We start from the raw sequence: 26879 nt of genomic DNA, 5'->3' as shown, positions 1-26879 counted from the left end.
GGGGGGGGGGAGAGAGAGAGAGAGAATTTTAATTAATTAATTTTTTTTTTTTTTTAGTTTTTGGCGGACACAACATCCTTGCTTGTATGTGGTGCTGAGGATCGAACCTGGGCCACACGCATGCCAGGCGAGCACGCTACCGCTTGAGCCACATCCCCAGCCCCCTGAAATTTGAAAAATTTTTTTTTTTTTTAATATTTATTTATTTATTTATTTTAGTTCTCGGCGGACACAACATCTTTGTTTGTATGTGGTGCTGAGGATCGAACCCGGGCCGCACGCATGCCAGGAGAGCGCGCTACCGCTTGAGCCACATCCCCAGCCCCTTGAAAATTTTTGAAAAAAAATTTTAAAGGACTGGGTTTTAGCTCAGGAGTAGAGCACCCTTGGATTCAATCTCTAGCAACAGAAGTTTAAAAAAAAGCCACCAGGCATTTACTGAAACTGCTTCCTATGAGGCCTTCATGACCCCTTTCTTCCCTCAGCCTGTACTTTCTTTGGCCTCATTTTAGCATCTAACACAATTTAAAGCTCCCATTCCCCTTGTCTCTCATGAACCAAGTCACCTTTTCAAGGAAAACTGAATGGCCAGGTAAGTGTCATTTTATACCAACCCACGACCTCACCTCTACACCTCAAGCGGAGAGTCAACTGAACTTCCTCCTCTTTCTCTTTTTCTTCATATTCATTGAACTCAGGGCCTTGTGCATGAACACCCTACCACTGGTAGCCCTGACCTTATTCATATGCTCTGTTAATTCCAGTTTCTATCCTTCAAATTAAATACAATATACAAATTCTTATTTCATATTACATACAGCCCATCAAATATCTGAATCTATAGTTTTCATGAATTCTGTTGCTCATTAAACTTTTCTTTATTGAAAGCCTTTCTAGGGGGCTTGTGCTATAGCTCAGCAATAGAGTGCTTGCCTCACACATGTGAGGCACTGGGTTCGATCCTCGGCACCACATAAAAATAAAGACATTGTGTCCATCTACAACTAAAAAATAAATTTAAAAAAGAAAAGAAACGCCTTTCTAGTCCCATAAATAGCTTCTTACATGACATGGCTTAGAGACCCCTCAACATCCTATTACCTTCCTCTGAACTGAGGTATTTCATTTTATTAATCTTTTAAAGAGTGGCTTTTTCCAGTGCATGGAGAAGCAGTATCATATTTTTGATTAGTGGTGAGTATTCTGGAATTACACAATCTGGATCTCAATCCAATCTTTATTACTTCCTACTCAGTGACTTCCTATAAATTATCCTCCCTGAGCTTCGGTTTCCTCATCTTTAAAGCACAAATAATAATATGAAGGACAGTTGAGTGGATTAAAAGACGTCCCTGATGAATCATTGTTTCATCTATTCATTCAACAAGCATTTCTTGCTGGTCATGGTGGCACACATCTGTGATCCCAATTCCTCGGGAGGCTGATGGCTTTAAACTTGCTATCCTTGGCAACATATGAGACCCTGTTGTTAGAGTCTGTAAACAAGTCAAAATAACACCTGGCATTTTGCCAGGGGAATGTTAGCGTTCGTAAACAAGTCTGGATGGTGCCTGGCAAAATGCCAGAGGGAGTGGTTTGAGAAGTAACAAAAGCGAGCCATTAAGTGTAGAGATTCCTTATTGGTTGATTGATGTATCTAGTTTATGCTAATTAGATAAGCTGTGTGGAATGTATAAATACTGCTCCTGTCCTGCAATAAAGGGCTCCTACTCCTGCTGTATCAACGTACACAAGTTATTCGTCACCCCCCGGTTATTTTGCTGCAGCCGGACTGCGGCACCCTGTCTCAAAATTAAACTTTTTTTTTTTTTTTTCAAAAAATCCACTTTTTTTTTTTTTTTTAAGTTGTAGATGGACACAATATTTTTTATTTATTTACTTACTTACTTATTTAGGGCAGGGGTACTCAACCACTGAGCCAAATCCCCAGACTTACTTTGTATTTATTTAGAGACATGGTCTCACTGAGTTGCTTAGCGCCTCACCGTTGCTGAGGCTGGCTTTGAACTCATGATTCTCCCGCCTCAGCCTCCTGAGCTGCTGGGATTACAGCCATGTGCCACTGTGCCCGGCAAAAATTAAACATTTTAAAAGTAGCTTGGAAGGTAACCTAGTGGTAGAGCATCTGCCTAACATGTGCTAGGCCCTGGTTTGATCCCCAGCACCTCCCCGCACTACACACACACATATGAAAGGATTTATTGAGTACCCACCAGTGCCAGACTTTGTTTTTGGTACTGCAGACATAACCGTAAACAAAAAGATCTTTGCCCTCATGAAACTTACATTCTCGTGAGAGCAGCAGGCAGTAAATGTGACAAAGAAGTAAAATATAGAATACTAGAGAGTGATAAGTGCTAAGAAGAAGAGTCAGTTGAAGAAGAGAAAGAATTGGAGACGTAATCTCAGGTAGTGTTGCCAGGGAAGGACCCACTAACAGAGGTTACCAGGGAACAAGCCAGGTGGTTCTTGGTAAGAAGAATATTAAAAATAATAGCATATACCATAGACCCTGAGGTGAGAGCATGCCTGCCAGATTAAAACCTCAGAATATGGTAGTGTGGCTGGAACAGAATGCTCAAGGAAGAGAATAGCAAGAGAGGAGATCAGACACACGTAACAAGACAAGATCCTATAGTGCCTTGTAAGCTATTGCAGAAAATGGCTCTTACTCTGACTGAAATAGGAAGCGTTTGGAGTGGAACAGAGGAAGGATAGAACCTTTTAGCAGAGTGTAAATACTCATTATTATTAAGACAATCGTTCAATGTAATTTGATCAGTGGAATAATCATCCCTAACTGTTATATAATGCTTACTTTGTGCCAAGTCACTAATTCTTTGATACTCCTTTCTTCAAAAGAAAAAACTAATTCATCTCCTGGAATGTGGTCTGGCCTTTGGTGATCTGTTTCTTATAGAATCTGGGAGAAGTGACACTATGTGACTTCCAAGAGTAAACAATCAATCACGCACAGTGGTGCATGACTGTAATCCAAGAGATGTGGGAGACTGAGGCGGGAGGATAGCAAGTGTTAAGGCCAGCCTTGGCAACTTAGGAAGACCCTGTCTCAAAATCAAAAATATACGCCTGTAATCCCAGTGGGTCAGGAGGCTGAGGCTGGAGGATCACATGTTCAAAGCCAGACTCAGCAAGAGCAAGGCACTAAGCAACTCAGTGAGACCCTGCCTCTATATAAAATACAAAATTGGGCTGGGGATGTGGCTCAGTGGTTCAATGCCCCTGAGTTCAATCCCTGGTACAAAAAAAAAAAAAAAAATACAAAATAGGGCTGGGAATACAGCTCAGTGGTGAGTGCCCCTAAATTCAATCCCCAGTACCAAAAAAATAAATAAAATAAAAAAGGTGAAGATGTAGCTCAGGATTAGAGCATCCCTGGGTTCCATCGCCAGTATTTCAAAAATAAATTTTAAAACTGTTTATATTGTGAGGAAATTTGTCATCCAGCAATAGATAACTAATATAGATTTGGGCACTGGAACATAGCCTGCTATGATGAACATAAAAGGTAAGACTGACTATGCAATCAGGAAAAGGAGAAAAATTGGAAGACTTTGAGAAGAATGTTAATGGAAGTCTCAAATGCCTTAAAGTGACCAGTAGAAACATAAGGGCCTTTAAAGAGACAGCCAGGGAAGATTTAAAGGAAAACAAGGAAGTGTTTTTGAAACTAAAAAGAGGATTTTTATGAAGCAAGTTTAGTTTCAGTAGTTAACCTGTAGTAATGTGGAAAGAAGAAAATGTAGCTACTTAATGGGAAATATAAAAAGACTTTCAGGCAAAGCATTGAAGATGACACCTGGTTTCTTTTTTGCTGTTTAAAATATGAGAAGAGAGAGATAAGCTGGGGGTGGGGGGATACTGTTTAAAAGAAAAGGAAAGGGGGAAAAAAAGACAAAGAAAAAGGAGACAGAAATTGTTATATTTTATTTATTTATTTAGGTGCTGGGAATTGAACTCATGGGCACTTAACCACTAAGCCACATACCCAGCCCTTTTTTGTACTTTATTTCAAAACAGGGTCTCACTGAGTTGCTTAGGGTCTCAATAAGTTGCTGAGGCTGGCTTTAAACTTTCGATCCCCCTGCCTCACCCTCTCAAGCCACTGGGAGTATGGGCATGCTGGATTTTTAAATTCTCAGTCTCTCTAGATAGCATATTATGCTGAAAGTTTAAAATGGCTTCTAGGAAAACATCAAATCTAGGGTATTTTCAGAAAATAGAGATGCATTTATTAAGATAACTTCCTTTATTAAGATCTAAGGGGAGCTGGGGTTGTAGCTCAGTGTCAGAGCACTTGCCTCACGTGTGTGCGGTACTGGGTTTGATCCTCAGCACCACGTAAAAAAAAAAATAGTAATAAATAAAATAAAGGCATGCTGTCCATCTAGAACTGCCAAAAAATAAAAATTAAAAATTAAAAAAAGATCTAAGAATGGGGCTGGGGTTGTGGCTTAGAGGTAGAGTGTTCACCTACCATGTGTGAGGCCCTGAGTTCTATCCTCTGCACCACATAAAAATAAATAAATAAGAGGCTGGGACTGTGGCTTAGTGGTAGAGCACTCACCTAGCATGTGTGGGGCACTGGGTTCAAGCCTCAGTCCCACATAAAGATAAATAAATAAAGGTATTGTCCATCTACAACTAAAAAATAAATATTAAAAAAAAGAAAATGACAGAGACAATAAAAAATGTGAAGAGGGCTTTTAACCTTCAGTCTTCTACAGCAAAAATCAGGCTAAGAAAACCACACAGTTGCAAGCATGGGCTATCTTTTATGGAAAAGGAAAACTTAGAAGGCTTTCTTAGAAGGAGTCTACACTTGGAGCCAAGAGCTATGGAAAATTATGCTCAGGCTTTGAATTCTAATCAAGGAATGACCAATCTGTATTCTGTTGGATTTGTTGCTGTTCTTTTGTTTTGATTTGTTGTATTTGAGATAGAACCCAGGGGCGCTTTACCACTGAGCCACATCCCTAGCCCATTTTATTTTATTTATTTATTATTTTTAGTTGCAGATGGACAGGATATCTTTCTTTCTTTCTTTCTTTCTTTTTAAGAGAGAGAGAGAATTTTTAATATTTATTTTTTAGTTTTCGGTGGACATGACATCTTTATTTGTATGTGGTGCTGAGGATCGAACTCAGTGCCATGCGCATGCCAGGTGAGCACGCTACCGCTTGAGCCACATCCCCAGCCCCTTTATTTATTTTTATAGGGTGCTGAGGATCGAACTCAGTGCCTCCCATGTGCTAGGCAAGCATGCTACCACTGAGCTACAGCCCCAATCCCCCATTTTATTTTTTATTTTGAGACAGGGTCTTGCTAAATTGTTTAGTGCCTCACCATTGCTGAGGCTGGTTTTGAACTCACAATCCTCCTGCCTCCACCTTCCCAGCCCTTGAGATTATAGGTATGTGCCACTGCATCCAGCTTCTGTTGGATTTTAGAATTTCTATGGACAAGTAAGTCTTTTGTATATCCATTTTCCCATTTTTCAAGTAGGAACAACTATAGAAGTTATCCTGTGCTAATCCCACATCCCACCACTATGATGGGCCAAAGCAGGGAATATAAATTCTCTCTTTAGTTCATAGGTTTTTCAGATCAACAGGAACTGTACTCAAGGAGCTGTACTTAAGGAATTAGTCCTGGGGAGCCTCATCTGTATCTGGCCCTGTTATTTCTTTTTATTTTGTTGTGGTACTGGGATTGAATCCAGGTCTTCACACATACTAGGTAAGGGCCATGGATCTATTTTAGACAAGAAGATTCTGGACTTCAAGCTGATATAATAAAGGGATGAGACTTTGGGGTGCCTCAGGAGAATTAAGCAAATTTGCATATGTAAGGGACACGCATCTTTGGGGACTAGAAGGCAGATCATGGTCCGGATCCTGCAGGATGGATCCCAAAGATCCTTATCTCTTAATATGTGTTTTCCTATAAAGCAGAAGAGTGACCTATGTAATTAAAGGGATACTGCAGAAATGATGGAGTATGATTTCTGACACTTGGTATTAAAAACATCGTAATTTCCATTTTGCTTTATTTTGGATTGATCTTTCTGGGGGAAGCCAGCTGCCTTATCATGAGGATACGCAAATACTGTGGAGATCGGCACATGGAAAGGGACTGGATCTTCCTGCCAACAGCTAATAACTTACTTGCCAAGCAGGTGAGTCATTTTGGAGATGGATTATCCATCCCCAAACCTTTAGATGACTGCAATTAAGCCAGAATTATCCACTGCTTCTGAATTGCTGATCCAGAAAACCAATGAGAAAATAAATGTTAGTGGATTTAAACCACTGAATTTAGAGTAATTTGCTATACAGAAGTAGATAGCTAAACATTAACATTATCATCATCCCCATTTTATTCATGGACAAACTAAGACATACAGAAATAAAATGTTTGCTAATGTCATTCAACTTAAATAAAAGGTAAAACTGGGATTTGAACCCAGCGAGGCTGACTCCATACTGCTTCTCTAGTATTCATGCGATTGCACTATGTTATTTATTCACATGCATTTAGAACCATCTGAAATATTTTATTCCTTTTTATACAAACAATGGTTAAGTCAGCTATCCTTTTTGTAAGTTGGTGTTTTAACCTAAGTGTAGAATTTTGGAGTTTTTTTCTGTCATTGTAGATACTCTAGATCCATTGTTTTAGGTGGTCAAAATCTTTAGTCTTTTTTTTTTTTTAAGCATACTGGGGATTGAACCAAGGGCTTAACAAACTGCTCTACCACTGTGCAACATTCCCATCCCTTCTCTGTGTGTGTGTGTGTGTGTGTGTGTGTGTGTGTGTAGGGGGGATACTGAGAATTGAACCCAGGGGTCCTCTACAACTAAGCTACACTCCATCCCTTTGCTTTTCATTTTGAGACAGTCTCACTAAATTGCTCAGCTGCCCTTGAAACTGCAATCCTTCAGCTTCAGCCCAGACCCTGAGTAGCTGGGCTCACAGGCATGTGCCACCACTCCCCGTTTCTCTTCTACCTTTCAATTCCAATTCATGTTCATCTTAAAATCTGATTAATTTTGTATGATATGTCAAAATACATTCTACTGTCATGTATAACTAAAAAGAAGAAATAAAAAATTAAAAGAAAAAAACATGATTAACTTACTTTCTGCATCTTCATTCATTCAGACAATTAATTTTTTATATGTTAACTGGGATTTTCCAGATTGATGTCAAGTTTTAGGGATTGTGTGTGTGTAGGGTCCTGGGGATTAAACCCAGGCACTTGTGCATGCTAGGCAAGTGCTCCACCACTGAGCTATACTCCAAGGGATGCCCCTTGACATCAGTTTTGATGTGTTTACCATGAACATACTTCAGTCTGAGACTGCTAGTTCAACCCAGATTTTCCTATTGGCTTAAATCCAGATTGTCTGCGTTTATGGTACTGCCTAAGTAATACTCCCAAAAAGAATTATTTTAGAATAATGTGTCCATTTCTTGGTAAACTATGCCAACTTCCTTGGCAATTATCCTTATGGATCAGGATCTAGTCAGGAAAATAGCCCATGCCAGACAGTCAAGAGAAGAAATTTAACAGAAATATAGTCATAAATATGATTAAATTGCTAAAAAGCCAAAAAGGAGATGTTGAGATAGGCCATGGGTTAGCAACAGCAGGAAGCTGGAAGAAGAGAGGAGGTCGGGCTTCCTAGAGAGACCTAGTACCATAGAAGATGTATAGTTCCTACTGAAAATAAAGCTGAAGCAGAGAGACAGTGTACATCCTGGATCCTCCTTTCCCCTCCCCTCCAGCTTTCCACCAAGCCTCCTAATAGCAGAACCTAGACCAAAGTCACTCTGCAAAGAAGCCTGGGAAATGTAGTTTACAAGAAGAGATAGAAGAATGAATCTGAAAGCAGACAGGTGAATGCTTGACAGGTTATCTCTTCCCTCTTTGCATAGTCACAAGCCATCTGTTTTAAAATCTAGTCTAAAAATTAGCCAGGTTTGAAAGTCCTTGCTGTGAATATTCTAGAATCTATCATGTTTAACAGCAAGGACTCTGATCCAGACAGCTTGATTCAAGTTTAGGTTCTTGTACATGGTAATAATATTTAGATCTGAGCAAGTTATCTGATCGTGACTCAGTTTCCTCAATTTTAAAACAAGGACAAAAATAATACCTACTTCCTTGAGGTGTGATGAGCATTAAATGAGATAATGTATGTGAAGTGTTTTAAACAGTACCTAGCATAAAAAAGATATTTTAAAAACTAAATATCTGGGGCTAGGGTTGTGGCTCAGTGGTAAAACGCTCGCCTAGCATGTGGGAGTCCCTGAGTTTGATCCTTAGCACCACATAAAAATAAATAAATAAAATAAGTGTATGTGTCCAACTACAACTAAAAAATAAATATTAAAAAAAAAAAAAAAAAACCTAAATATCTGCTGGGCACAAAGGCACATGCCTATAATCCCAGTGACTCCAGAGGGTGAGGCAGGAAGTTAGCAGGTTTGAGGCCGGCCTCAGCAATTTAGCAAGGCCCTAAGCAACTTAAGCAAAACCTGTCTTTTAAAAAAAAAGGTGGGGGAGGGGGGCTGGAGATGTAGCTGAATGGTAAAGTGCCCTGGATCAGTCGCCAATACAAAAAAAAAAAAAAAAAGGAAAAAAAAAACCTAAACTAAATATCTGCCCTTTTCCATTACTTCCACTATTTTCAATAATTCCCTAAAGATTTCCAAGAATGTTTCTACAGGCCCATTCCCAAAGATACTTGTGGTCTAAATATGATTTACGTGAACCTAAGCCAGGCGCAGTGGCACATACCTGCAGGCTCAGCAACTAGGGAGGCTGAGTCAGGAAGATCACAAGTTCAAGGCTAGCCTGGGCAACTCAAAATAAAATAAGGGGAAGATATGTGGCTCAGTTAGAGTACCCCTAGGTTCAATCCCCACTAACACAAAAACAAAACAAAAATATGTGGACCTAGACTCTTTAATTTTCTCCTAATATTCTCTTTATTTCTTCTCCCTACCCCTCTTCCTCTTTCTCTGATTCTTGAATTCACTCTTAAATATTAACCCCTCAAGGGCTGGTGATGCAGCCCAGTATAGAACACTTGCCTAGCATGCGTGAGGTGCTGGGATTCATTTCCAACACTGAAAAAAATAATAATAATAATTAACCCTTCAAATTTGAGACATGGCCATCTTTTGGTACTGTGGATTTAACCCAGGGACACCTGCCAGGTACCTAGCACAGGGAGCACAGCCAACACTCACACCAAAACTCCATAAGTTCTTTTAGGACTTAAATGATTCAGTTTCCCAATCTCTTTGCCCTGCTTCCCTTTGCATCCTCCCCCTACCTTCAGGGTCCTATCAAATCCTACTGTCATTGGGGAGAGTAGAGATAGTTAGGGCATGGAACCAAGGTCCAAGGGAGGAAGTGCATTTATACCACTAACTCTATGGCTTCAGGTTATACTGAGGTCCATAAGCAACAAAAGGCATTAATAGAGAAGGGTTTGATATGATTTGTAGAGGGAAAAGAGTAGTAAAGATCAGAATTTGTCTATCCAGAGCCAAGATCACTCAGGTTCAATCCTTAACTTCACCATTTACAGGCTGAGTACCTCTTAACTGAAACTCATGGACCAGAAGCATTTTGGAATTTTTTAAAAATGTTGCATATACCTAGGGGCTGGGGTTGTTGCTCAGCAGTAGAGTGCTTGCCTAGCATGTTCGAGGCCCTGGGTTCAATCTTCAGCACCACATAAAAAATAAATAAATAACACAAAGGTATTGCGTTCAATTACAACTAAAATAAATATTTTAAAAATGTGCAGATACCTATTGAGAAATATTGGGGATGGAACCCAAATCTAAACATGAAATTCATTCATGTTTCATAAACTACTTATACACACAGCCTGAGAGTAATTTTATACAATAGTTTTAATATTTTGTGCCTGAACCAAAGTTTCATGGGGCAGAATTTTCCACTATAGTGTCACTCTGATGCTCAAAAGATTTAGGATTTGGGGAGCATTTTGGATTTTGAATTTTCAGATTAGTGATGCTCAACCTATACTAGATCCTGGGCAAAATACTTAACTTATCCATGCTTGCATTTCTTTATATGCAAAATGGGAGTCACCATAGTATCTAGTTCACAGGGTTGTTGAAAAAATTAAATGAACAAATACATATTTACTATATATGTAGTTAAGTGCTTACTTAAGTCTTTGGCTGAAATATTGGGGGAGAGAGGCTAAAAAAGGTTTGCAATTAACCCCAGTTAGAATGGCTATTATCAGAAAGAAAGAAAAACCCCAAATAAAAACAAACAAAAAAAGACCCAACAACAAATGTCGATAGGATATGGAAAAAAAAAAAACACTTTTACACTGCTGGTGGGAAGGTCAATTAGTATGACTACTATGGAAAACAGCATGGAAGTTCCTCAAGAAACTGAAAATAGAACTACCATTTGGTCGGGCTGTAAACACCTCCTGGGTAAATATCTGAAGGAAGTGAAGTCAGCATACAAAAGAGATACGCGCATGCTCGTGCTTTATTGTGCCACTTTTCATCATGGCTAAGAACAGAATCAGCCTATGAATCACCAGATGAATAGATAAAGAAAATATGATGCACATACATTTGTTTGCAATTAGTTATTGTTTATTATCTATCCCTGTCATAGGAAATCAGTAACCCCAACCCTACATAAACTAGAAATATGTCCTGTGATTGCTAATAATAGTTGCCATCAGATATAGAGCACTGTCTCTAGTCTGGCAGTGTGCTTTAGTACTTAACTTGCATTATCTTCCTAAATGTTCACAACAACAAGAGGGAATTACACTGTTATAAACCTCATTTTATAATAGAGACACACAGAGAGGTTAAGTAGTTTTCTTAAGATCACATAGGCAGCATGTAGTAAAATCATATTTATTCACATATTTACCTATCATTTATTGAGTTCTTACCGTGTGCAGGAGAAAATCTCTGTGGGTACAAAGGTAAACAGTCTAGGCCTCAGCCTACAGGAAGTTTCAGTTTCCAGAGAAGGGGCGGGGTAGGGTCGGGAATTATGCATAAATAAATGCCACAACAAATGATTACAATACCGTGTGGTAATTGCTACCCAAAGGCTCACTACCAAAAGTGCTACTAGATTTCAGGCACTGGGACAAGAAAAAGTACTGAGAACTTAAGGGTTCAAAGGAAAGCCATTATATCTATAGAATTGCATGATCTTTGACAAACATGTTATAAACGCATCCTGTAACAAAAAATAAGTTACACTCAAAAGTCTAGCCAAGGGCTGGGGTTGTAGTTCAGTGGTAGAGCGCTCGCCTAGCGCGAGAGTGAGGCAGTGGGTTCGACTCCCAGCACCACATAAAAAAACTAAATAACAAAATAAAGGTATTGTGTCCATGTGCAATCAAAAGTATTTAAAAAAGAAAGAAAGAAAGTCTAGCCAAAGCAGGGTTAAAGTGGAAGCTGAAGCTGTTTGTCAAGGGCCGGCTGGGCAAGTCCCAGCCAGGGCCGGAAAGGGGTTAAGGCAAGCAGGTGGGCGGGGCCCGCGGGTTGATTGGCAGGGGTGGGACCAGACTCGCCACCCGCCCCTCCCTCCGCCCCTGCTGCTAGGACTCCAGAGCAGCCTAGGGTACTGCCTGGGTGAGGGCCAGGGAGCCGGGCCCAGCCGCCTCTCCCCCTCCCCTGCTTCCCAGTCGCGTTCCGCGGGCTGGACGCGCTGGGGAAGTTGAGCCGCGCCCGGCCAGCCCTGGAGTCTGACAGTCGCCAAAGTTTGGACCGAAGAGGAAGTGGCCTCCAGCCCCGGCAGGTGGCGGCCAGGCCTGGAGAGGGGCATTCGCGGCCTGCGGGCCGGCTCTAGGCGAGGGCGCGCACCAACACCGGCAGAGCCGAGTCCCAGCCTTCGATTGCCGGCCCCGAGCAAGGACGCGCGGCGGCGGCCGGAGAAAACAACTCCAAAGTTGGCGAGAGGCACCGCCCCTACTTCAGGGCGGCTGGCGCCTCCCCGCCCCCAGCCCTGGCATCCGGAGCACAGGTCGAGCCAGGGCCATGGAGCCCCCGCGGGGCTGCTGCACTGGGGAGCCGGGACGCCAGCAGCACCGCCGCCTCTCCACTGGGTAGACGACAGAAGCTCCAGGACTCTTCCTGCTCCTCGGGACGGCCCAGGATGCTGCCGGCTGTCCTCTTCCCCCTTCTCCTTGGTAAGAACCGAGACGAGCTAAGCGCGCGACACCCCGCCCGAGCTGGGACTGGGCTCTAACTCCCTCCTAGGCGATCACTCAACCGGACCTTCCTGCCCGTACCACCAGCCCCCACCGCAGCCAGCGCTGCCGGCCCCAACCTCTGGAAAGTCCCCATAGGCTGCATTCAGCCTTCGTCCTCTCTCTAGCTTCCCCAGATCACCCTATCAACCCCACAGGCACTGCTGGACGACCTGCCTTTGAGGTCACGCGTGGCAGCCTCCCCTGAGCTCCACTACCCATTCTCATGAACCCCGGAAGCCCAGAAGTCCCAGACCAGCTTCGTTTCCTCCTTGAGTTGTTCAGGTGAAAAAAACTTAGAGCGACTCACAGCCCTGCCCTTTCTCGCTTTCCCTGTAGGAGGCGCTCTGGCGCATCCAGACCTGAACATTTTCCCAAGTCCTGGTGAGTAGATGGAGCCCCGGGCTCCGCGGGTTTGGCGATGAAAGGGAACCCTAGACAATGACTCTCTTCTCTGAATTCCATGAGAACTGCCATAGTTTTACAGTGGAGTTCATCAATCTTTTATTTTACATATGGGAAAACTGACACCCAGTGTGGGCCCTCACCTGGCAGTTGTTATGTACCTTTTCAGATGGAATGTCTCTGCTTGCTCTAACTCAAAGAGTCCTCCTCAAAATAGAGAAATATTACCTACTCCTCCTCCCTCACCCAGTGACTGGTGCAAAGCAGAGCTCAATATTGTGGTGTTAATATTTAAATCGGGAGGAGTGGAGAGAGGGAGACAGGGGCCAGTGGACTATTATCAGGGGCAGTGGGCTCTGCTCCATCTTGAAGAGCCCAGGCCCTTGGAGGTCATAAGCCTGGATAGGAGTGGGATGTTAAGGGGCTCTATATCAGTGTCTCCACCTTTTTTCCCTCCAGCTTGTGAGAACCCTCCTGCACTGCTCTTGGAAGTGCAAGGCACCTTACAGAGGCCCCTGGGCTGGGACAGGCGCAGCTCCCCTGCCAACTGCACCTGGCTCATCCTGGGTAGCAAGGAGCAGACGGTAACAGTCAGGTGAGAAGCAAGGAAAGATCCCATTCCTCTCCCCTGCCCCTTCCCGCTCCACTGTGGAAAAGAATCTTCAGAGATCACTTGTTTGTGGACTTATCATCCTTGCCAACAGAAGAGTAGAATTTTATTTTGCCTAGTTTACCCTAAAACATTGACTTGTTCCAGCCTGTCATGGTAACAGTGGGTTGCAGTGGACATCTAGCTTAAGTCCTGAACATCTCCTAAGGACCGTGGTTACTCTAAATGGTCCTGGACTCAGGCAGGACTGTTCTGAAAAGTCCTTCAAAGCATTGCACATCCCTGTCTGGAATTAAAAAAACTACTCCCTAGCCGATGTGATGGTACATGCCCCTAATCTCACCAACTTGGGAGGCTGAGACAGGAGGATCACAACAAGTTCAAGGTCAGCTTGGCAAATATTAGCAAGATCCTGTCTCAAAATAAAAAGAGGGGCTGGGGTTATGGCTCAGAGGTAGAGCGCTCACCTAGCATGCGTGAGGCACTGAGTTCGATCCTCAGCACCTCATAAAATAAAAAATAAAGTTATTGTGTCCACCTATAACTAAAAAATAAATATTTAAAAAATAAAATAAAAAGGGCTTGGAATGTAGCTCAGTGATACAGCACCCCTGGGTTCAATCCCCAGTACTATAAACAATAGCAACCTACTACTTAATCAGCTTAGAACCTTCCTTAACTTCCTCAGATCTGTTTTTGTGGGGTTTTTTAAAGTGCTTGGGATTGAATTCAGCACCTGACACATGTTAGGCAAGTACTCTTCCACTGAGCTACAATCTAGCACCCTTCCATATCTGTTAAACATTCCATCTCCCTAGGCTTCTCTGACCTTGGGTCATGGCATGGGGGCCCATTTTAAGTACCTGACTGTTTGTCTTATATGGTTCACTTGCTATGAATTTTCTCAGAAAAGGGTAGGCAAAGGGGGAGAGCAATCTGGGGAGAGGCTGTTTTGGCAGAGGGATCCGTATGCTATGAGAATCTCAGGTCTCACCTTCCTAGTACTGGGGTGTTGGTGAGTTCTATTTAATTGAACTGTATAGTAATTGTCAGTTATTGCCCACACAATACTTGGGTGACATGCTGCAACAACTCAAAAGCAATAAACCTATTTTTCACTTAATTTCTGAACACAGGTCAGATTTTTTCCAGATGGCTCTAGGATATATTTCATGGTATCATTGTGTCACTGGTCTCTGTTAGGACTATGCCCATTGATGAGATTAACTGCAAAAGAATTTGGCTGAGCTTTCATTTGAATCATGGATGAGCAGGTGTTTGTGCTTCTTGGGCTAGAAGGGCCTGGTGGCGCTGGAGGAGGAGGAAGCCAGCATCAATCAAGAACATTTTATGTACTGCTTTTCTCTACCCCTGTAGGTTCCAGAAGCTGCACCTGGCCTGTGGCTCAGAACGTGTAATCCTGAGCTCCCCTCTCCAGCCACTGATCTCCCTATGTGAGGCACCTTCTAGCCCTCTTCAGCTGCCAGGGGGCAATGTCACCATCACTTACAGCTATGCTGGGGCCAGAGCACCCATGGGCCAGGGGTTCCTGCTCTCTTACAGCCAAGGTAGGCTGGACGGAGAAGTCTGAAGGGCTGTTAGAGAGGGCAGTACAAGCACAAATAAAGAGAGAAAGATCCTGAGGGCTCTGGTGTTTCACAGTCCCTCTCCATGATGCCTCTGCAGATTGGCTGATGTGCCTGCAGGAAGAATTCCAGTGCCTGAACCACCGCTGCGTACCTGCTGCCCAGCGCTGTGATGGAGTTGATGCCTGTGGTGATGGCTCTGATGAGGCAGGCTGCAGTTCAGACCCATTTCCTAGCCTGACCCCAGGCCCCACCCCCACCCTGCCCTGCAATCTCACCTTAGAGGACTTCTATGGGGTCTTCTCCTCCCCTGGCTATTCACACCTGGCCTCAGTCTCTCATCCCCAGTCTTGCCTGTGGCTGCTGGACCCCCATGATGGCCGGCGGCTAGCAGTGCGCTTCACAGCCCTGGACTTGGGTTATGGAGATGCAGTGCATGTGTATGATGGTGCTGGGCCCCCAGAGACCCCTCGGCTACTACGCAGTCTCACTCACTTTAGTAATGGCAAAGCTGTCACTGTGGAGACACTGTCTGGTCAGGCTGTTGTTGCTTATCACACAGTTGCTTGGAGCAATGGTCGGGGCTTCAATGCTACCTACCATGTGCGGGGCTACTGTTTGCCTTGGGACCGACCATGTGGGTTAGGCTCAGGCCTGGGGGCTGGTGAAAACCTAGGTGAGCGCTGCTATAGTGAGGCCCAGCGCTGCGATGGCTCATGGGACTGTGCCGATGGTACAGATGAGGAAGACTGTCCTGGTTGCCCACCTGGACATTTCCCCTGCGGGGCTGCTGGCACCCCTGGTGCCACAGCCTGCTACCTGCCTGCTGATCGCTGCAACTACCAGACATTCTGTGCTGATGGGGCAGATGAGAGACGCTGCCGGCACTGCCAGCCTGGCAACTTCCGATGCCGAGACGAGAAGTGTGTGTATGAGACATGGGTATGCGACGGGCAGCCAGACTGTGCTGATGGCAGCGATGAGTGGGACTGCTCCTATGCCCTGCCCCGCAAGGTCATCACAGCTGCAGTCATTGGCAGTCTAGTGTGCGGCCTGCTGCTGGTCATTGCCCTGGGATGCACCTGCAGGCTGTATGCCATTCGCACACAGGAGTACAGGTCAGTGGGAATGGGACTGGCAATAGAAGAGTGAGCACTCTTTACAGATGAAGAGACAGGACCTGTGCAGCTACAGGAGACCATGAGGGTGCCCGCCTTGGGAATGAGTTTCCTGTGACCAGCTTGTTGCTAACGCTTGAAAGTCAGGTCTAGATTATTTATGAAAGAAGTCTCAAGGAAGGAAGGGATATAAGATGACCTGAGGAAAGCTATAGCATAGCTCCAGCTGTCCTGACCTGAGGGTGAAGGGAAGAGGCCTATCCAAGCTGGAGCAGGCCACCCTGGCTGGGAACCACCAGTGACTGACTAGCCCTCCTTCCTTCCAGCATCTTTGCCCCCCTCTCCCGGATGGAGGCTGAGATTGTGCAACAACAGGCACCTCCCTCCTACGGGCAGCTCATTGCTCAGGGTGCCATCCCGCCTGTAGAAGACTTCCCTACAGAGAACCCTAATGATGTAAGTCATCCCCAACTCAAGCACCTCCTTGTTCCAACCAGCTGTGGCCTCATTACTGCTCCCTCCTGCATTCAGCCACTTGGCCCTCTGACTCTGATATCTGCCTCTTCTCCTTGCAGAACTCAGTGCTGGGCAATCTGCGTTCTCTGCTTCAGATTTTGCGCCAGGATATGACTCCAGGAAGTGCCTCAGGTGGTCGCCGACGCCAGCGGGGCCGCTCAGTGCGTCGTCTGGTTCGCAGGCTCCGCCGCTGGGGACTGCTTCCCCGAACCAACCCCTCATCTCGGGCCTCTGAGACCAGACCCCAGGTCACACCTCCTGTTGCTTCTCTTGAGGCCCTGGATGGCAGCCCAGGTGCAGCCCATGAGGGTGGAGCAGTGGGTGGGCAGGACGGGGAGCAAGCCCCACCACTGCCTGTCAAGTCCCCCCTCCCATCTGCCAGCACATCTCCAGCCCTCCCTTCTGTCCCTGAGACCCAGGGGCCACTGCCCTCAGTCCCTCTGGAGCCATCAGTGTTGTCTGGAGTAGTGCATGCCCTGCGAGGCCGCCTCTTGCCCAGCCTGTGGCCCCAAGGACCAACCTGGACTCCACCTGGACCCCACACAACGGTCCTAGCCCCAGAGGATGAGGATGATGTGTTGTTGATGCCACTAGCTGAGCCAGCGGTCTGGGTGGTAGAGACAGAGGATGAACCACTGCTTGCCTGAGGGGATCTGGCTCCTCTGGGGGGTGGGGGTCTAGTCACAGTGGCACACCCTTTTAGAGAGTGGCTTAGCTTCCCCACTGACCACTGTAGCTACTGGAAAGTTAGGTGTCCCTCAGTCAGGGAGAGGGCTCACTGAGAGCTTCCTCTACACAGCCAGAGACCACAGTTCCTTTCCCACCATCCTTTCCCTATCCTACCACTATCCAGTTGAATGTTTTTAAAAAGCAAAGTTCTTAAAGGGACATAGGCCTGGACACTCCATCCTTGCCAAACCCCAACCCTAAAGTGGCCTTAAACACGAGTGACAATTGACTGGAGACCCTCTAGCCCCAAGGGGAGGATTTAGATAGGGCCTGAGGTTTTGCCAGTCTCCATCCCTATAGAGCCTGGCTCACAAAAAGAATGCAACAAATGTTTTTGTCCCACACCTACAGCATTGCCCAAGAAATCAAGGTAAAAAAATAAAGGAATCATAAATTTTAACATTTTGTAAATCAGCTCTGAGCCTGGCCTCTCTCCCCATCTTGGTTTATGCTCCCTCTTGTTGCTCCTCTCTCTGAAGGTATTTGTTAGCCCTTTGCATGTTGCCCTCTTCCTATCCATCTTTCAGCCACCCCACCCTTGATTTTTATGTCCCTTGAAAGGTAAGAAAATTCAAGGAAGCAGGGTGCAGTGGTGCATGCCTATAATCTCAGCAGCTCGGGAGGCTGAGGCAGGAGGATGGTGATTTCAAAGCCATCCTCAGCAAAAGCGAGGTGCTAAGCAACTCAGTGAGATCCTGTCTCTAAATAAAATACAAAATAGGACTGGGGATGTGACTCAGTGGTTAAGAGCCCCTGAGTTCAATCCCTGGTACCAAAAGGAAAAAAAAAATTGAAGGAACCCTAAGGACCACCCTTCTTCACCTCTGCTCATTGCCTGGGGCCAGCCGTATAGTGACATAGGGTTGAGCATCAAATTTCTTTACTCACCCCTGGTTGGAAATCAGGGAGCCAGCTGGGCCCTACAGCTAGAAAGGTTCCCAGTTATGGAGTACTCTCAGAGCACAGATGTCACACAGGAGCAGTCTATCCCTGGTAGAACATAGGAGCTGTGTGACTCCTGCCCTCTACCCTCCCATCCCCATCAGGCACTTAACAGCCTGTCCTACACCAAAGAGATGAGCTCTCAGTGCAGCTTCCTCAAAACAGGGACCAAAGCTGGGTGCCATACTGCACACCTGCAATCCCAATGCCTTGCTAAAGCAGGAGGATACTAAGTTCAAGGCCAGCCTCAGCAACTTAGTGAAGCCCTCAGCAATTTAGCAAGATTCTGTCTCAAAAATGAAAAAGGGCTGAAGATGTGGCTCTGTTATAATGTACCCTAGGTTAAATCTCTGGTATTCCCCCCCACAAACAAAAAAGCAGGGAATGATTAGTCATAGGGAAAATCACAACCATTCAGCCTATGGAAGGGCTGGCATCACCAGGGCTGAATCCAAGAGGATGGGTTCTGCCAACAGTTGGGAGAGAGCTGTGAATTCTAGGGCAGGATAAACAACAACAAAACATGATGGCTAGACACTGGACTTCCTGAAAAGAGATAACTGAGCATAATAAGCAATGGTCAGAGCCAAAGAGCTGGAGAGGGATATCTCCTGAGAAATGGAGGCCTGCCTCTGGTGAGAAGGTGACAAGTTGTTGAAGAGTTTAATAAGAAAATCTTGGGGGGCTGGAGTTGTGGCTCAGCATAGAGCACTCGCATGGCACGTGTGAGGCCCTGGGTTCGATATTCAGCACCACATATAGATAAATAAAATAAACATATTGTGTACAACTAAAAAATAAATAGTAAAGAAAAAAAAGAAAATCTTGGGACATAGGATATAGAAGGAGCCTGTGGGAGTGAGACCTCAGGTGCAAAGCTGAGATGGTCCCCAGGGGAATGGGACCCTTACTTCCCTGGTGGAAGGGCCCTGTTGATTATACCCTGTCAACATCCTCACAGTCAGTAGTAATTACAAAATTTCCCTCCTAGTAAGCAAGAGGAAGTGGCAGAGGGGGTGTGGACCCATGTGCAGTTCTGGGACCCTAGTAATTTGGCCCAGGAAAAACCTGAGCTCCTTCCACTCCACTTCCTCTCCAGAGTGTGTGGAAGGACCTCCAGGAAACCTGGCTCCTGCTTATGATTCTCCCTTGGGCCCTCCCAGTACAAACTGGATCCACCCAATGTCTCAGTGAAAAATGCAGTAGGAATGGTAATTTCCCCTTCCCTACTTCTTCACCTCCTCTTTGCATTCTCCCTTGCTGTTCTCTTCCTCCTTAGCCACCTTAAAAATCTGCAACCTGATATCTTCATCTCTTGACTTTTTCCAGACCTTTTTCTCTCTTAGGGGTATTTGCAGTTTTAAAGTAGACTAAGGTTAGGTTGAGGATCACAAGTTCAAATCCAGCCTCAGCAAAAGCAAGATTCTAAGCAACTCAGTGAGACCCTGTCTTTAAATAAAAAATACAAAATAGGTCTGGGGATGTGGCTCAATGGTCGAGTGCCCCTGAGTTCAATTCCTGGTATGCCACTCCCCCCAAAAAAATTTAAAAATAAATAAAGTGGATAAAGATTTAAAGTAAAAGCACCCCTTGTGGTGGTAGAATGCTTCAGAATGTTGGAGGGAGGGCCAAGCCTTAGGGCAAGAGTTCCCTAGGGAGGCCTTTGTTTATGGAAGTTTCTCTAGGATCTGTGTGTGCCTTACTGGATGAGGGGCAGGTGGTTCAAAGTAAAAAGCAGGCTGCTCCTTTGGCCCAAAGCTGAACTGGGGGAGGCAGAATTCAAAGTAGAGAATTGTTGCTGGGCTCTGCAGCCCCTGACTCACCCTTATCTAGTACAGAAAGGAATCCAACCACTCGAGAGGGTTTTCCAGATTCATAGAGATCACTACTTTACAATTTAAAACAAAACATAACTCATTTTTGAAGAAAATCATCCTAAAATGTTCCGCTCATCTTCAGAAGACCTGCAATATAAAAATTTTCTGAATAGCCGAGAATCATCCATGAAATCTGATGACTTCTTTGCAGCAGTGTCTTCATAAGCTGTAACTATTGTGGGGGACACTCTTTGACTATATATCAAATGACCTTAGACTTTTTTTTTTTTGGCAGCACTAAAGACTAAACCCAGGGGTGCCCTACCACCGAGCTTTTTTCTTTTGAGACAGGTCTCATTAAGTTGCCAAGGTGGGCCTTGAACTTGTGATCCTTTGCCTCAGCCCCCTGAATTACAGGTGTACACTACCATGCCTGGCCCTTAGACTCCTTTTTAATGCTTCTGGATGCTTTAAAAGTTTTTCTCCTGAGGTTGCCTCATTCTACCAGACTATTAGAGGGCACTTGCTACTCTAAATATGATTCTAATCTATTCTTTTGGGGGTTACTGGGATTTGAACCTGGGATACTTTACCACTGAGCCATATCACAGCCCTTTTTATTTTTGCTGAGGCTGGCCTTGAACTTGTGATCCTCCTGCCTCAGTCTCTTGAGTTACTAGGATTACAGGCATGTGCCACCACACCTGGCAGTTCTAATCTACTACAGGAACACACATGGACACATTAAAAGTGTGAATAAAATAAGGACAAGCAGACTGTTGGTGAGGACTGAAGAGTCTAATTAGTAAAATGTACAAATATATTAGAAGCTGAGGAGTATTCCCTGCTTCCTTTAGATCCTGTTCTCCAGACAAGTGAAGTGTCACTGCACTTCATTCCCAAGAATGTTATTTGCCTCTTCTATTGGAGAAGTCCTCCGAGGATGACAAAATGGATTGTTCCCAATAATAGAAGAGAGTTGGAATTTTTAAGACAAGGAAAGCAGCATAGCATAGAAATGAAAAAAATAGTCTTTGGCCTTGGAAAGCTCTGGGTGGAATCCCAGTCACCCCTGCATTATTACTTTGGGGACAGGCCACCCACCTACCATTATGAGTCTTCAGGTCAGGAAGAGGAAGGGAGATAATGCAAAACTATCTCTAGCATAGCATCTGGCAAATAGAGGGTGAAGTTGGGGAGAGGAAATCAGAAGGTGTATTTGGGTTCTTGAGAGTGTCCAGAAGAAAGGGGACAAGAGTCGAAACCTGAAGGGAAAAGAAGCTGGGCACAAAAGGGACAGTAAGGAGCTGCCTACATAGGTAGACACCATTCATTCTGGTATCTTTTTTTGCCTGCTCTGATTAACACTGGCTGGGTGGGCCTGGTTGGGAGAGAGATGAGGTAAAGGAAGAAGCCTCTACAATGGTTTGCACCTACCTGAAACTAGTGACAAAAAAAAAAAAGAAGAAGAAGAAGAAGAAGCTGCCCAAACAAAGCAGCTTTTCTTACAGATCCCCCATCTGCCTAAGGCCACACTTGGAAATGGGTACTTTTATGGCTCTCAGCCCAGAAGAGGCAGAGTGGAAGAGGAGACAGTGGTGGGGTGGATGGCCCACTGCCCCTGCATCTCTTTTGGTATATTTTTCTTTTGTCTTTCAGATCAGCTTATTGTCTTTTTGCCTCTCATCCTTCTTTTCAACCACTGAGCACCCATTCTGGGGCTACATGCTGGGATAGGGGGCTGGAAACAGACACAAATGATACATAGTTTTCATTCTGACACTTGGAGAAAAAGACCTTTCCTACCCTGGGAATCTGCCTCCTGCCATTCTCAGCTCCCTTGCCCACGGGACCTGCCCCCACCCCACCTCTCTGAATCTCCATCTCATCCGCCCCTCTGACTTTGTTCTTTCACGCCTTAACCAGGCTCATGGTGAGTATGCTCCCAGAGGGAAGTGACACAAAGAAAAGGGAGGGGGGCAGAAGGAGGGAATCCCGCTGACATCACTGCTCATTAGCATATGTGACCTCATCAGGGGGCGGGACAATTTCCCCAGGTGTCTAGGGGGAGGACTTGTGGGGGGGGTGGTATTTAAAGGGAAAAGCTGACAGTGCTGCTGAGTGAGGGAGCGGGTGCTGCAAGCTGCTGGGCTGCACTTGCACGCACACACGCGCATGTACACGGACCCCGATACCGACATGGACATGGATACAGAAAACACAGCACTTTGTCCCTCCGACAGCTGCCAGGCCTCCCCATCAGGGACACCTACACCAGGTGAGGGCTAACGTAGCAGGTGCCGGCTGCAACCACGGGGGTGGGAGCTGAAGCTTTGGTGGTCAGAACTAGAGGTTCAATCAGCAAGAGGGGAAAGGCAAGTCAGGAAGTAATGAAGACCCTTGTTCATATAAGGGCTGGGCTAGGGTGGAGGAGGAGAAAAGCTGCCCAAATGCCCCCTCCCCCATCACTCCCAGGGCTTTGGGGTTTTGCTTGAGAAAGCAATATGTGGTGCTCAGGTCAGCCTCATTCCCTATAGTCTGGGACAGACTGGGGGCAAGGGTGAAAGGGAAGGGGAAGCCCACAAGCCTGGGAATCACGGGCAGGGGGCTACCATGGGGACCTGTTGTAAGGGTTTCTTCTGGCTCCTAAAGGACCTGGCTGTCAGCCAAGTATTGATCCTGGGCTATTTCCAGCCTTTCTCCATCCCCCTTTGTTATGTCTGTTGTTCCTCCTCCAGTTACCCTGACCCATGCATTGTCACCCTCCCTCTCACTCATACTCTCTCTCTCCCCACCTCTACCTCTCCATGAACGCAATATTCTCTCCCACTCACAGGGACAACCAGGGATGCAGGATTCTCGCACACAGCCATGCACTGGGGGATGCTCACCTACAGGGCACGGGAAGAAGCAGCGCGCGCGCACACACACACACACACACACACACACACCCACAGAGACCACACAAGGAAGAAGTCTCACACACACACACACGTCCACAACCCAAACACACATCACCTCACAGAGCCCTTGAAACAGACTCCCTACAAAGTTTTTGACTCTGCTTATATCTACTCCCCAGAATCTTCAGCAGCTTCAGTTTCTCATACCTTCTGCCCTCCTCAGTGTGGGCATTACCAGTGCAGGAAGAAGTAGGATTACCAGTAGGAGGCAGGCCCCTTGATGGAAGGATGGACAGCCTCCTCCAGCCCCCCTGGGCCAGAGGTCAAGTCTGGGAGTATGCCTATGTCAGTTTGAAGTGTGAGTGGGTATGTGACCTGCACACAGGTACCTCTCCTGTATGGGGTAATTTTGAGCAGATGTAGCTAGGACTACAATGGGGAAGTCATCATGTCACATCCTTGAAGGCTTACCAGTCCAAGCTTCTAGGAGACTTTAGTGTAAAAGGTTGAGCCAAAGATTCTGTTGTTTAGGGTCATGGTCATCAACTGGGTGTGGCTGGCCTCCAAAGCTGAAGCAGCTTGGGTTAGCTCTCTGCAGATGTCTGGACATATACCATTCATGGCTTCCTTTTCTTTGCCTATCCAGAAACAGATGCCACACTTCTGAAGAAGCCAGAGAAACTGCTGGCAGGGTTGGACCAGAGTGGGCCACCCCCTGTCCCTGGGGTCCCCAGACGAAGAGGCAGTATGCCTGTGCCCTACAAGCACCAGCTATGTAGGGCACAGGCTGTAGATGAACTTGACTGGCCGCCTCAGGCCTCATCTTCTGGTTCCTCTGACTCCTTGGGCTCAGGAGAGGCAGCCCCTGCCCAAAAGGATGGCATCTTCAAGGTCATGCTAGTAGGGGAGAGTGGCGTAGGCAAAAGCACCCTTGCAGGCACTTTCGGTGGTCTCCAGGGAGACAGTGCTCATGAGCCGGAGAATGCAGGTATTTGGGAGAGCACGTGGTGGTGGAGGGGACCCTGGGGCCCTATTGAGGGATGAAAGTGCTCATGGCATAAGCAGCCCCTGGAGAATTAAACCTAAGAGAAACTTCTCCGGTGCTTTCTGTGGCAGACTCCCTGGCAGGGGTTCCCTGCTGCTGGGATCTGAGGTGTTTATGGTTACCAGTTTTCACAAGTGTTGGGGAACCTCCTAATGGGTTTTATTCTATTTCCCAACAGAGGACACGTATGAGAGACGAATTATGGTGGATAAGGAGGAAGTAACTTTAGTTGTTTATGACATCTGGGAACAGGTGAGGATTAAGATGTGGCTGAACACAGGTGAAGTTGGGAGAAAACTGAGGAAGGGCAGTCTGGCTGAAGGCTGGTGGGACTGCAGACCCTGGTGTAAATGTGTACAATTCATTTGTACTATCTCAGACAACAAGGTCCACACCAATGTGTATACCACGCCCCTGGCCATAAGAGCTACTACTTTTCCAGGATCTTCTGAGGAAAGTTAAGCAATGGCACACCTGTAATTCCAGGGACTCAGGAGGCTGAGACAGGAGGATTGTGTTTAAATCCACCTTCAGCAAATGCAAGGTGCTAAGCAACTCAGTGAGACCCTGTCTCTAAATAAAATATACAAAAAGGCTGGGCTTGTGGCTCCCTAGGTTCAAAAAAAAAAAAAAGGACATTAAATTTAGGATCTGAATTTGACAAACTGCAGCTTCAAGCCAGGCTAGACAACCCAGAAGTTGATTCCATCCATAAATTTTCCAGCCTAAAAGAGTCTGATATGACAGGACAAGTGCTCAGAGTGCTGGAGTATCAAAAAGGGAAAAAAGGCAGGGTGGGGGTACTCAATGTTTGAACATAAGGTTATTAGGTAGAAATGAGAGGCCAAATTACATAAATTTAAATAGCATTTGTTTCTGAATCAAGAGCTTAAGCATAAGAATGTAGAAAGGCTACCCTGGTCTAGGATCCTCCAATTTCCCCTAAATGGGGGTCACATTACTAACCTCAAACACACTCTGGGAATGATGTCATTAACTAGCTCAGCTGTCCTAAGTAGGTGGTTTCTCTCACACAGTGGGATTCCTCATCTTTGAGATGTAGGTGCTCGACTGGGTCAACTCTGCCTTCAGCCCTAACTCTCTACCAATCTCTGACGTCTCCAGGGAGATGCTGGGGGGTGGCTGCGGGACCACTGCCTTCAGACGGGGGACGCCTTTCTCATCGTCTTCTCAGTCACGGATAGACGAAGCTTCTCCAAAGTTCCAGAGACCTTACTTCGGCTCCGAGCTGGGAGGCCCCATCACGACCTACCTGTCATCCTGGTTGGAAACAAGAGTGACCTGGCCCGCTCCCGGGAGGTATCACTGGAGGGTGTGTATTCTGAACTGATTCCATACTTGCCATTTCAGGGGACCGCTCTAGCTTCTGTATCACCTCTTCTCCCTGAGGCCTTTTTTTTTTTTTTTTTTTTTAAGTTGTAGGTGGACACAATATCTTTATTATTTTTATGTGATGCTGAGGATCGAACCCAGTGCCTCACACGTGCGAGGGCAGGTGCAGCCCTCCCGGAGGCCTTTCTAAAACCTTCACAGGCCCACGAATTCACCAGCAGTTAGCTCCAGGTTAAGGACAGAGCCCCAATATTCCTCTTCTAGGGCCCTAAGAATCCCTTCTGTTCTTCAATCGCCTTAGCCTCTCCAAGGCCCCTCGGCCCCTCCCTCGCACCTCCACGGTCCCACCCTAGGATCCCAGCCTAGTTTTCGAGTTGTGTTGCAATTCATAGTCCCAAACCCTTTCCACTGCAAACTCTGGGCCCAGGGCGGCCCAGCGGGTGCCTAAGCCGACTCCTTCCCACAGAGGGGCGCCACCTGGCCGGAACGCTGAGCTGCAAGCACATCGAGACGTCGGCAGCGCTTCACCATAACACGCGGGAGCTCTTCGAGGGCGCGGTACGCCAGATCCGGCTGCGGAGGGGCCACGGTCGCACAGGAGGCCAGCGGCACGAGTCGGGCAGCCCTGAGGGCCCCGCGCCGTCTGCGCGCCGCGAGAGCCTCACCAAGAAGGCCAAGCGCTTCCTGGCCAACCTAGTGCCGCGCAACGCTAAGTTCTTCAAGCAGCGGTCCAGGTCATGTCACGACCTTTCTGTGCTCTGAGCCAAGGTCTCCACAGCCGCTGCGGTCGCCATGGCCACGGCGCCCTCCGCTCGCCCCTCGCCCCGCCCCGTCCGGCTTCCTTTGTGGAAGCCGTCTAGGAAACCAAAAATTCCCAGGATGCCCTGGTGTGACCACGGGGGAAGGGCCGGTGGGCGTCATCTCCACCCAGCTCCAGGTACCGTGCGTTCGCGAGGCAGCTCGCCTTCTAGCGCCGGACGCAGACCACGAGCCGAAGGACTCTCCCGCTACGGCCGCGGGCGGGGCGGGTTTGGGAGGGTCAAGAAAGAAAACAGTCCTGCAAGGTATTTTGCTTTTATTAAGTCGCGCGTGGCCACCTCTTCTGTAGAGATTCTAGACAAGAGAACTGGAAAAGTGTTTTGTAGACTCCTAGACGGAGTTGGACCTCCTTTGTATGCTGAACATGCTTCACCTTTAAGAGTCTTAAAGACTGGAAGAGGCCCTTTTCTAGAGACTTCCGAAAAAATGTTCTGGCTTTTATCTGCCATACTGGTGCACATTGCCCTTAAGAAGTTCTTAAAGGCAAGGGCCTGGAAGTGCTATTCTCGATAGTTGATTCGGTGATTTACCATTGCCACCGAGGCACTTCACCTTTAAGATTCTTAAAGGTAAAGTGTGGACAGATTTTCTTCTGCCTTCAGATCCCGGAATGAAGAAGCTGTGGCAACCCCTTTGGCCAGCCTGGCCGAGGAGGCACTAGAAAAAGGCCACCCTTTCCCTTTTCAATAAAGGAATTTTGTATTGCA

The 26879-nt window shown here is 46.3% G+C and overlaps 2 protein-coding genes and 1 long non-coding RNA gene across 3 annotated transcripts in view; 2 read left to right on the top strand and 1 right to left on the bottom strand.

The window, feature by feature from the left end:
• The window catches only part of LOC125615275, a 17201-nt gene extending 5685 nt beyond the window's left edge, over positions 1 to 11516 (bottom strand). Inside the window, exons 1-2 of the long non-coding RNA XR_007345862.1 lie at positions 11019 to 11516; positions 6210 to 6305 (exon numbers count right to left, since the gene is read on the bottom strand). This is a non-coding gene — a long non-coding RNA (uncharacterized LOC125615275). The remainder of the gene's footprint in view (positions 1 to 6209; positions 6306 to 11018) is intronic.
• Positions 11517 to 11692: 176 nt separating this feature from the next.
• Positions 11693 to 17693, top strand: Lrp10 (LDL receptor related protein 10). The gene is made up of 7 exons (XM_015492854.2): positions 11693 to 12269; positions 12669 to 12713; positions 13194 to 13329; positions 14722 to 14912; positions 15031 to 16048; positions 16375 to 16504; positions 16624 to 17693. The coding sequence occupies exons 1-7, from the start codon at positions 12236 to 12238 to the stop codon at positions 17209 to 17211; spliced, it is 2142 nt and encodes a 713-aa protein (XP_015348340.1). The 5' UTR covers positions 11693 to 12235; the 3' UTR covers positions 17212 to 17693.
• Positions 17694 to 20389: 2696 nt separating this feature from the next.
• Positions 20390 to 26879, top strand: Rem2 (RRAD and GEM like GTPase 2). The gene is made up of 5 exons (XM_015492848.2): positions 20390 to 22330; positions 23602 to 23943; positions 24179 to 24252; positions 25126 to 25333; positions 25820 to 26879. Exons 1-5 carry the CDS (start codon positions 22228 to 22230, stop codon positions 26113 to 26115), a joined length of 1023 nt encoding a protein of 340 aa, XP_015348334.1. The 5' UTR covers positions 20390 to 22227; the 3' UTR covers positions 26116 to 26879.

Source organism: Marmota marmota, unplaced genomic scaffold, assembly GCF_001458135.2.
Source record: "Marmota marmota marmota unplaced genomic scaffold, marMar, whole genome shotgun sequence".
Classification (NCBI taxonomy): Eukaryota; Metazoa; Chordata; class Mammalia; order Rodentia; family Sciuridae; genus Marmota; species Marmota marmota.
This window is presented reverse-complemented; position numbering and strand designations above follow the sequence as displayed.